This window comes from Fundulus heteroclitus, chromosome 22, assembly GCF_011125445.2.
Source record: "Fundulus heteroclitus isolate FHET01 chromosome 22, MU-UCD_Fhet_4.1, whole genome shotgun sequence".
Taxonomy (NCBI): Eukaryota; Metazoa; Chordata; class Actinopteri; order Cyprinodontiformes; family Fundulidae; genus Fundulus; species Fundulus heteroclitus.
The window spans coordinates 15,912,827-15,924,864 of record NC_046382.1 but is presented as its reverse complement, the minus strand read 5'-3'; the positions used below and the strand labels follow the sequence as shown (position 1 = coordinate 15,924,864).

At 38.7% G+C, this 12,038-nt stretch overlaps 1 protein-coding gene across 1 annotated transcript; it reads left to right on the top strand.

Moving 5' to 3' along the window:
* The first annotated feature begins 1,719 nt into the window (after nt 1-1,719).
* On the top strand, nt 1,720-10,927 carry LOC105934714 (visual pigment-like receptor peropsin). The gene is made up of 6 exons (XM_012874831.3): nt 1,720-2,059; nt 3,447-3,652; nt 6,847-6,946; nt 9,374-9,478; nt 10,004-10,227; nt 10,310-10,927. The coding sequence occupies exons 1-6, from the start codon at nt 1,921-1,923 to the stop codon at nt 10,766-10,768; spliced, it is 1,233 nt and encodes a 410-aa protein (XP_012730285.2). The 5' UTR covers nt 1,720-1,920; the 3' UTR covers nt 10,769-10,927.
* Nucleotides 10,928-12,038: the final 1,111 nt, after the last annotated feature.

The window sequence follows — 12,038 nt, the reverse complement described above, 5'->3', positions numbered from 1 at the left end:
AGTTGGTCATCAACAGTGAGCATCAAGTTCTATAAAACTTCCTGGTAGACGCTGCATTGACTTCTGACCTAAAAAAACACAGTGGACAAACACCAGCAGATGACCTGCCACCCAAACCATCACAGACTGTGGAAACTTTCCACTGGACCTCAAACAACGTGGATTCTCTGCCTCTCCTCTTCCTCCAGACTCATAATATGTCTGCAACACTGGTAAATGTTTAATGCTCTTCCCCTGATTGATATCTTTAGACAGTGACAGGGTTTTTTGGGACTCCTCGGCAAACCGTGGCATCGGCTAAATGACACAAATGTCAGAAGATTTTCTTCTGATTTATTTCCTGTATTGTAATCATGTAAAGCACTTTGCATTGTCTGTGTACTGAATTGTGCTATATAAATAAATTTGCGTTGCCATTTGCCTTGCCTTCTGGAAGAGCTTAACTTTATTTCTGATTTACATTTAATTGAACGCGGCTGTAAACCCAAAAAGACCGAATGCTGAAACTGAATCAAAAGATCTTTCAGCCAAGTCTTTGTTTAAGGGTTAGTACACTCTTTCTACTTTGTTATTGAACCCCTTTGTTTATTTTATTGCTTTTTTAAATATTTGTACAGGATATATGTAATGTTAAAACTAGGAAAAATGTAAATGGTTCTGTTGTACTTCACAAACACAGGATATATGTTTTTTTTGTCCACTTTTATATTCACTGCATGCTACACCCCAATAAAAGGTGTTGGTGTCTAAACCTTTTACCACGTTGGTCGAAATCACCAAACTGAAAGTAAATGCGAGATGCTGTTTTGTTTTTTGTTTTTTTCCCGGACTAACAATAGGAAAATAATATTGGATTTTCTTTTCACCTGCTCAACAATAAATATGCAACATTTTTAAGAAAAAAAGCAAACTACTTTTTGTTGAAATGCTACCAGTAAATCACTGTAGATTCAGTACATTAATATAGTCTATCACGTTTACCTGATTTTTAAATAAGTTATTGTTTTCTCATTTTTGGGGGTCAATTGTTTTTTTACATTGTTGGTCTAGAAAAACATTAGTCTATGTTTAGCAACAAGGACTGGATATGGGTTTCCTACTCTTTATTTTGTGCTCCTATTTACAATTAGAACAGAAAAATAAAAAACAAACACAAACAAGATTTTAACTTGTCGGTCAAAATCTCGCTCTGAAATGCCAGTGCTGGTGGGTCAAATTAAATTAACGTTAATTTCACTTTGGACACGCCTGATATGAGGGTCGGTCAAGGTAATGCATCCAGGCACTCAACCTCATTTAATTTGCAATGATAGCCCATCTATTGAAAACTCTTTTTGCAGTAAATAATGTACATTTATAATTTATCTTTTTTAAAGTCGGGATATCATATCAATGATTTAAAATGTATTATACAGACCAAGAGTTTAGGATCAAGCTTAACAGTATCAATATATTTTGAAAATAAAATAAAGCAAATGATAAAAATTTGGATACAATGCATTGCTGGGGGGATTAATTCTTCAAATGATAATGAAAAAATGAAAAAGAAAATCATTAATATACTAAAACAGCAGATGGAGCAAAGAAAGGTTGAGGCTTCAATGTCAATGTCTAATTAATCCTGGTACTTAACCTAATTAAAACTTAATGAAATGCCTGTATTAGCCTCACTGGATGCATTGCCATTGACAAGGATTTCCACCCGAAATCCCTATCTTCTTAGTTGTAAGAAATAGATAGGATTACCAGTGCAGACGCTGGAACATGGGAGCAGTCAGGTATTAGGGACTGCGTCTAAGCTGGATTTAAAACCAACTGACCAGTCATCCCACTGGCGTAAGACGACGGTTTCTACAGAGAGCGGTGGAGAGCAGGGCCGTCGGCAGAAAGGATTCATGCCGAGGCGTCAAAGCTCAGGCCATGGAAATAACGCTGAAGGGTTTTCCGCTGAAGGTGGTGAATATCCCGTGGAGGAACAATAACCTCAGCACTCTGCACACGGACCCACCTCTCTCTGAACAAGGAGAAACCATCGTTGGAGTCTACCTGCTAGTGCTGGGTAAGTCCGAGACCGTCTTATCTCAGCGATGGGTCGCTATTCTCCAAGCATTCATGTTTCCTCCAAAAAGCAAGGCTACTGTTGAAAGCTTTTGGCAGCCAAAATGGTTACATTACAGATACAAATGATCTTCATAAGTTGTTCTTGCTCTAAAACTCAGGACTAAGCCAAGAAACATGATCTGACACTCAAATCCATTTTCCTTCCTTCATATTTAACTATATTTAAATGTTAAATATTTCATATTTAACATTACACTTAGACTCCTAGCACACATTTAGAAAGGTCAAGGGTGAGGGTCAATGGACGTGTCCCGGGTGTAGAGGAAAACTAAATAAAAAATCTTTGTAGGAACTTCATTCTGACAAAAGAGGACAGCGTGAAGCATATGTGGCGAACAAAACATTCATTGCAACCGACTCTGGAGAGGGTGACGAGTTCTTGGTCTGATCAGGATGGGCAGGACTTTTTTTCGCTGGGTTTACTGGTTGTGCCTGGAGTTTCCGAACTTCATAGCTTCCTGGGGCTGGAGTCATGACGACGTGTTGCAGCCAATCAGAAGGAGTCTCGGGATGGCGAAGGAGATACGTCACGTTAGACAGCCAATAATAAAAAGGGATTCTGTTATTTTCGTAAAACCGCATTCATTCAACAAGCAAAAGATCAAATATGTCAACTTTCTATCACTGTAAATATAATTGATCTCCTAGTTGAAGCGTTTTCCCACACTCTGCAGCATTAAAGCATAAGGTGACATTAACGCTAACCAATTTTTATTGTTATGACTAATCATGAATTTTTAAGAAGCTTTATGCATCCCTAAATTACTAAAGTCAAAATAATGTAAACAATTTTTTTGATATTATATATTGACAGATAATTTCTTTTGGGACGGCATTTGTTGAGTTGCTAAAAACAAATTTATTTATTTTTTGAGATTCAGGCACACGCTGTGTGAATCAATAAGTTAGTGTGGCTTAATCTTAACATCCAGCAAAAACACTGAGTTGGGCCTTGGATTAAAGTAGTTTTTGTATGTGAACGGTCTGATCTATCATGTTTGTGTACAACAGGATAATACCTTCGGACTTTATAATATCATAGAACAAAAAAGCTTTAGGAAAAATTGACATACACAAATGTATTTTATGGTGTATGAATTATTAAAATTGAATTGCTAACCCTGCTGCAGGTTGTTATTCTGTCATTTATTGTACAAACAGCTGATTCTGTCTTACATTATAATGTGCAAATTTTCTGCTGATCAGTCATTTAGCAATATGTTGCATAATCAATATTTGCATATTCCACTAACCTAGTTTTGCCTGCTCTATGAGACTCAATTGTAAGCTTGTCCAGAAGAAGTTGCTTATTTTTGTCTTTGCAGGATGGCTATCATGGTTTGGCAACAGTCTGGTGATATTTGTCCTGTACCGCCAGCGGGCCTTACTCCAACCAACAGATTTCTTCACCTTAAACCTCGCCATCTCTGATGCCAGCATCTCAGTGTTTGGCTACTCTCGAGGAATTCTGGAGATATTCAACATCCTGAAAGATGACGGGTACCTAATCACATGGATCTGGACATGCCAGGTAAAAGAAATGTGACGACAAAAAGCCAAAATAATCCAAGATGTTCCCTGTATCCAGGACTTTTTCAATTAAACCTAGAGCTGTGCAACAAAATAAAGCTTTAATTACAACTAAAGACCTCAGAAATGTTGTTGTACAGTGTTCTGAGCTGCAGCCAACACTGTGTACATTTTTCTATCACTGAGAAATCCACAATTAATCCATTACATTACAAAACAGCAGAGGTTTTACTGTGAACAGAGCATGCGTGTGACTGGGTGCTCGAGTATATGCAAGGGATTTTGGTAATAGCCATGTAGGCTAGAGGTTAAATCTGTAATAAGATTAGCACAGAGGAGACCTTTAAATGGGCAAAACTCTTCCAGTAGCAAGTCACTAACCAAACGGAGAACAATTAGTAACTTTGATATTTAATATTAAAACAGGTTTCTGTGTGAGATGTGAAGTGCACCATTCATCCATGCGGTTCTTATCCCCTCACAGCCACAGCTCAAAATTAAATTGTTGTCATTCTTTCGGTTGGAATTCAAGCTGGCTATTTTTTTTTTTGCTCAAGGCAAAGTCTGGTGAAAGCGATGCAGGAACGTTAGAGAAAACTCCCCGAAAAATCATACAAAAACAAGGTGTTGAAAAGCTGTAGCAAGCCACTGTTATTTTACCTTCCCCTGAGGGGGGGGGGGTCTGAGAAGCAGATTACTGTACGAAGCACGATGTGACAAGAAGAAAGCCAAGCCAGATCCGTGTGTCACACCTCAGGACATTGCTTAGTTTACCGTTAAGCTTACCCGTAGTTCATAGAGACAGACACGAGTAAAAAAAAACTTATATTCACCCATTATTTCTCATCCGATTCTACTTATAAAAATTAAAATTGCCCAAGAGACATTTTTGTTATTGAAATCACAATGGTCTGAAAGCCAGGAACCAAAATATGATTGTAAAAATGTAATGACTGCTGATAATTGGATTAAGACAAAGGAAGATCAAGAAAGTAATCAGCAAAAGAGCTGAAGTGAGGCGTGCCACCTGGAAGTGACCCAGCAGGGTGCCGGGTGTCGCACACTTGGAGCCGAACCGAAACACCGTAACATAATACCTTTTAAGAAGGCTTGTGATTCCAAGATAATCAGCCTGAAACGAAGGATAGCCCCAAACTTACATCAGCAAAAACATATGACACTATTGGGGTGGGGATGGGGTGTGTGAATGAATTCTGCTTATTCTAATACATCACAATAATCCTACATCTTAATCATAATCACATCATACATCATAATCTATCCATTTCAATTAGCGTTTTCTGTTCTTTAGTTAAACAACTTGCACCTCTAAGTTGAGAGAGATGTACAACGACTTAACAAGAAAGTTAAAATATGTTAAAAAAAATTAAAAGCTACTTGTATGAGTGATGAAGTAATAAGATAAGATAAAGTTGATTTACTAAAGATGGCTTTTTTGTGCTTCTTTAAGTAATCAAAGGAGGTTATCATTGTAGGTCAAAAGAATATGAGGAATGTTTCTTCCTGGTCATTAAACTCACCCAAGTAACCCAAATAACACCTTTTCATAAAAAGGTCTGAACAGTTGCTTTATTGAACAGAAATTTCCAATATAAATTTAACAAGCTCTCCTGCCATGTTGTAAATCATTTCTGAACTGAGGCCTCGATACACCGTAGCCCATTTGTGAGAGACTGAGACGAGTAATACCAAACATCTGAAGAAGGTAGGGATTTAGTTTTAGTTATTATTTCAGTGGAACAAAGTTAAGAAAAAAAAATTTGAAATTTTTTAAAATTGCTTTTAACAACATCTATAAGCGATTTGCACCTTTAGTCCAGTTAGCATTGCTAACTGCAGCTAATTAATGAGCTGAGAAAGTGTAATAACCAAATAATAAACCAAACTCGTCGGGAAAGTAGGAGTTTTTGTCATTTTGAATATTTGATGGGGACATTTAAAAAAAAAAAATGTTAGTCGCAACTTTCCATGGCTGTTAGCATAGCTAGCTTTGGTTAATTTATGAGTAGTGTGGAATGTATTAACTTTAATCCGTTTTCATACACTTTTATGAAGGTTCAATATACTTTTAAATGCTTTTATATGCTTTAATATGCTTCAAGGCCACACACAACTGGTCAGAGGAATAGGATGTGAATAGATTAGGGTAAGATGCACTGTTGCTGAGCAAGGTAGCAGAAGAGAGAGTCTCAAGGCCAGGTCAGCAATTAGCAGAAGAGAAGGTTTCAACGGAAGAGAAAAACAAATCCATAAAAGGTAAAGGTAGCTGTTAGGGAGTAGAAACTGATACTATGTACGTCATTTGCTTGTTTGACTCTGTGAAATCATCCTTTAAAATTAATAAAACGAGCCTGAATGGGGGAGAGTCAGAGTCAGAGCCGCGGCCCGCAGATGCGGCGGGCACACCTCCTCTCCCTTCGTGAAGGTGAAACTGAATTCTCCGTCCTGGCCGGAATTTTTTGGAAACACCAAAAAACTATATGAATTTACTACCGTAAGATGGTGACATTTTCAAACATAGTTGTAACAACTTTTACCTGCGATTAGGGGTATTAGCGCAGTTAGCACTGCTAAACTCCATTCATATACGTTCACTGACATTTGGCATCCAGACCAAGTTCCTCATACATTTAAACTGAGTTTTTTGGTAGACACATCCATTAATTATTGATAAGAAATGTTTGTTTGCATTAAATAAATAATGATAAAACATTATCATTCATGTGTCCTGGAGATTTTTTGGCTGTAAGTTTAACTTTTTTTGTCTTATTAACTTTTATCTAACCAGAAAAGAACTCACTGAGATCAAGGATCTCTTTAGCAAAATATCTTGCCAAAGACAGACAGCAACACACACACACACACACACACACACAAACAAAAACACAGTTTCAAAAAACAACCAAGATATAAAACCTGAAACACACTGCATGGTGACTAAAGGTTGCATAAAAGTCTAAAATTAGTCTATATTCTTAGCAATATTACCTGCAATCCAAAGTAAAATCAACTAAATCATGACCTATAGTAACACTAGACCAAGGAGTCTGAAGCAGTGGCCTCAACCTAATATCTGATCAAAGGATGAGTTAAAGTTTGAAAAGGATTGGATTGGCTCCATCTTTAATCTGAAGAAGATGCGATATAATTAATTAACTCCATGTCTTCTTCCAGGTGGACGGCTTCCTCACGCTGCTCTTCGGCCTTGTGAGCATCAACACCTTGACGGTTATCAGTGTGACCAGATACATCAAGGGATGCCACCCGCAAAAAGGTCAGGACAAACTTCTCAGAGGGCGAGTGTGTAAACACAAAGAAGGCTTCGTACCAGCATGGCTGCCCTCCTTCACATTCCACATACCTTATCTGACAGAAAAGTGTGTTTCTGTTTTCAGCTGGGAAAATAGCTACCATTCGTTTCCATAGTGCTTCCATTTATACTTCTACACCATGTTATTAAGACAATTTGAGGTGACATGTTCTATTTTTGAGACTAATTGGATGGAAATGAGGTTGAAAACTGTATCTGATTTTACTAAGCTGGTGGTTGCTTTTAAAACACTGTGACTGTAAACTGTACCCATTAGTGGTGAGTGTGGGATATCACCGGTTGCATTTTGTGCCATACAGCAAGTCAGTGAAAAAAAAACCTATTTAGAGCACAATAAAGCAATTTAAACAACCTAAGGTGCAAATTAACCACTGGGTCTGTGAGGTGAGTTGATGTAAAAGCTACAATGGCTCTGTTTGAGATCCTGCACATACACTGTTATGCAAAAAGCATTTACAACCATTGAACCTTTCTACATTTTGCTACAACACAACCAGAAACGTCTATATCATTTGGATTTTACATGAATGGCCAACACAAAGCAGTGAATAGAGCACAGTACAATCAATTATCCAGAAAAAAAAAGATTTTAGCTGTCCACCTAAACAGGACATTACATTACAGGACAGGTAATGAGGGTATAAATTGGACAAGCAGCCAAGAAGCCCATAGTAACTCTGAAGGAGTTCCAGAAATGCTTAACTCGGGAGAAAGATGGCATTGGTCTTTTATGCCACAAATCTGGCATGTAAGAATGACACCGAGAACAACATTTTTAAGAGAAACCCATGAAAATTCCTGTTTGCCATAAACATTGGGAAGAAGGTGCCCTGGTCAAATGAGACCTCAACGGATTCATGAAAAACCCTGTGCGGCGTGAGAAACACACAATTCCCACAGTCAAACACAGTGGAGGTGGCATTATGCTGTGGGGATGCCGTTTTAAGGAGAGACAAGGAAGCTGATCAGTTAATTGTCGGATGGATGGAGCTTAATACAGTGCAATGCTGGAAGAAAACCTTTTAGAGGTAGCTGAAGACCAATGAGGAAGTTTGGTCAAAATTTGGTTTTTAATGTGACTGGGAATCTGTGGGAATGCTTTCAAGTCTAAGTAATACATTTACCTTAATATATCCTCTTCTAAGTCCATATGATGGTAATCTAAGTGTTTATGAGACAAGGGCAGAGAAAACATTTATCCAGAAAGGAAAGGGAATGAAGAGAATACGTGAATGGGGGAAAAAAGGGAAAAAAAGGGAAAAAAAAGAAAAAAAAGGAAGAAAAAAAAGGAAAAAAAAAGAAAAAAAAGGGGGAAAAAAGGGGGAAAAAAGAGGGAAAAAAAGGAAGAAAAAAAAAAAAGAATACGTGAATGGGATCGGGACAAAGCCTACAAAAGAGTGGCAAAACCACAAACAAAAACTGATGCAGACCTGGCAATGTTGTTATTAGACCTGTAAGTACCGACCTCTTCGGACATTTTTGTGTGATATGCGTCTTCCAGGTGCTCTGAGAGTGACGGTGAGCTGCAGCTGTGTGGTGCAGGCCACGCTTTCAGTGTTTACAACAGTGCTATTTTCAACAGGTCCTGTAATTGTAATAGTAATATCATCTTTATTGTCATTGAAACATACATTACAACGAAATTTGTTCTCTGCTTTTAACCCATCACCCTTGGAGAGCAGTGGGTTGCCATGTGCGGCGCCCGGGAAGCAATCTGGGGTTGATCGCCTCTTGAAAATTACTTAGTGCTGCTTTAATGTTCAGATATTCTCTCTATCCGAGTCGGAGCTGGAGCTATTTTTCTGAAAAGAACTGACAATAAAAGTCTACATGTCTGTCGCTGTTAGAGACATGCCGGAAAAACACCTCCAGCTCTGATTGCATTAAAGGAGGAGAGTATAAATTACCCACTTTTCATATCTTGGTTTGCTAAATCTTTTAAACACCATGTAGAACCTAACGTCCAATTCACGTTTATGCGCAGATTTGTGTTGTTCTCTCATGAAAAGTTTGTGTTGTGTGAAGTAAATGTTATAGCTGCAAAGAAGGAACTGGCCTTTTTTCCGTTTCCTCTAAAGGGAAAATGTGTGTACAATCTTTCCAACAGAGGACCTTTTCAGATGAAAACGTTTGTCAAAGGCTGTCAATATAAGAAAGGCATTCATTGTTCAACAAATGTCAACGAGAGTGCTGACATTCATAACAAGAGACAAGAATTTTCCTTCCTTCAAAGCCGCTCACTGTTTTTGTTCTGCGCTTGCCAATATCCCAACATTTAACCTTTTAAACCGTCAAACCCCCCCAATCAGGCTCATAATCTGCTCTCTGTTGTTTTGATGTTGCCTTTTCTTTTCTGTGTATTTTTTGCAGCACACTGCATCAGCATCAACACCATTGCAATATCACTAATCCTCATTTGGACCGGAGCGTTGTTCTGGTCCATCGCTCCGCTGCTGGGATGGGGCAGCTATACAGGTCTGTTTCTGCTCAGGGTCAGTTTGCCCCTACTTCCTCCCCCCTAAAAAAACACAGCGCATCTATGTGCTTAACCATTTCTTTTTGGTTTTTCTTGGCAATTAGGTAATTTAAGGAAAAAAATTAAATAATATGCTTACATCTTACCTATACTTTTATTTCACTGCTTAACTTTCTCCTTTTCTTTATTTCTTTATTCTTTACTGCTTGAAACATCTTGTATGAAATATGACAAATGATGACCGCTGATCAAACCAAGCGCTATGATTGACCTCCGACTAGTAGATACTGTTAATTGGGGACATAACCACAGTTCCTTACTGTGGACTATGAGTAGTTTGTCGAAAAAATATTTTAATGATCAAAGCCAGAAAAAAAAAAACATTCCTACAATAGGAAGAAATGGATGCATCCAAAACTGGAAAGCACAAAATGCCAAAATCCATAATTAGGATTAAGGAATTTAAGTTAATCTATTATAATTACCAAACCATCCCTTCACTGTCTGCATCTTGTGTTTTGCAGATCGGGGTTATGGCACCTGTGAGGTGGACTGGTCCAAAGCCAATTATTCCACCATCTACAAGTCCTACATCATTTCCATCCTCATTTTCTGCTTTTTCATCCCCGTGATGATAATGTTCTTCTCCTACGTATCTATTATAAAAACTGTGAAAAGCACAAATACAATGTCCGCTGATGGTTTTCTCTCTGCGCGACAAAGGAAGATGGAAAGAGACGTCACGAGGGTAGGTCCGAAGTGGAATCGTGAAACGTTGGTTTGCAGAACCTAATGAGATCCCACGGTTATCTCTTTATGTCTCCCACTAGATTTCCATTGTGATCTGCACTGCTTTCATCATGGCGTGGTCCCCGTACGCGGTGGTCTCCATGTGGTCGGCCTGGGGCTTCCACGTGCCGAGCACCACCAGCATCGTGACCCGCCTCTTCTCCAAATCTGCCAGCTTCTACAACCCGTTCATTTACTTCGGTATGAGCTCCAGATTCCGCAAGGAGGTCTCCTTGCTGTTTCCGTGCACGGTGGAGAGCAAGGAGGTGGTGCATTTGCAACACTTTAAAAACATCAAACCCAGAACGGAGAACCCTCCCCAAGCTGCGTTGCCTGCCGCCCAGAGACCTGAGGCCAAGCAGTGGGCGGAAGAGCTGAACCGGTCCAACCTTGACACCGACTCAGGAGTCAACAGTCCTCCTGAGACACCTCCTGAGATCTTCCACATCGACGTGCCCTCACTCACTGAAACGTCAGAGTACTGGTGCGAAAAACTCTAATAAGACTGTTTTAATCCAGCTTTACATGGGGGGGATTGACTGTGTTTTTCTATTTTCTTCATCTTACCCATATTCATGAAAAGATGTACCCATGTTTGTCATCAGTATGTGTGCTAATAAATTCTTTTTTTTTTGAGGCCCAAATTTATTTGGGGGAAATTTATGTTCAAATATATTTATTTTTATAACAGATCTTACCAATATACTGCAAGCGTCTTTTGATCAGTCTATAACAATCAGAGTTTGAAGCAAATTGTTTTGCGAGTCAGCATTAAGGCTTTCCATTCACGTACAGAGGCTACCCATTGGTCAAGACGTCCCAAGTCAAATCCCAAGTCCTAAACTTAATTATTAATTGCACTTAAAAGTATATAGCTAGGATTAGGGGACTTGGACTTTGTGAATTTGTCATATTTTGTCAGCGTGGGTGGGTGGGGTTGGGGGGGTGGCTGGTAGGTTTCTCTAAAACATCCATGTTTTACTGTTAGCTTAGCACCGCCTGATTTCTAATTTCAGCTAAATTTTGAGAACTTTCTGCATAATGACCCACTATGCTAAAATGCTCTGGTGAGAACCCTGACATTATGTTATAAAAGGAAATAAAAAAAGATATTTCTGTCTTTATGACTGGTTCAAGGATATTTGTTTATGCATTAAATTCTCACTCAGAAGATGAACTTTCTCAGCTCAAAGTGGGGAAAAAAAAAAACTTCTGAAGTCCCAATTTCTATTGGAAAAGTTGGAGGTTTTCTCACTAACACTCAGCTCAGAGTCTATTATGGCTGCATTTGTGAAACATGGCGATGGCCACAGTACAAAGCTACTTGTCAGCACTAAATTTTGTTTCAAAGGACAAAATGCAGAAAATTAATTAACGTTATAAACTTGAATTAATTAATTACACTAATTGCAGATAACTTAGCACAATATTTAGCAAATCCCTGTGGGGTTCAAACTGGAAAATGGATGTTGATTTAATACCTTTTCCAAATTCTGACTTCAAGGTAAGTAACCAATAAAATTAGAATCCACCAGTGCTTCTAGTTCCTTGTCATTTTCCATTGCACTTCTTTTCTACAAAGTCTCCAAAGGCCGAAAGATGAATGTGCTTGAACTGCTCTGTTGATACCGGATTATAAGGCGCATTAAATATTCTTCCCAAGTGTGTAAAATCACTCCGCCCCTCCACTTACACAGCTCTCTCTTGAAAGGGAGACAATATAAGAGTAGACGCGTCATTGGGCGGGTTCTGCCTATGCTGCGATGCGTC

What these genes read in the sequence shown, in the direction of transcription:
- LOC105934714 (XM_012874831.3), top strand. Translation starts at nt 1,921, where the DNA reads ATGGAAATAACGCTGAAGGGTTTTCCGCTGAAGGTGGTGAATATCCCG. An exon ending in AGTCTACCTGCTAGTGCTGG is followed by an intron (nt 2,060 to 3,446) that starts GTAAGTCCGAGA and finishes TTGTCTTTGCAG; the next exon opens with GATGGCTATCATGGTTTGGC. An exon ending in CATGGATCTGGACATGCCAG is followed by an intron (nt 3,653 to 6,846) that starts GTAAAAGAAATG and finishes GTCTTCTTCCAG; the next exon opens with GTGGACGGCTTCCTCACGCT.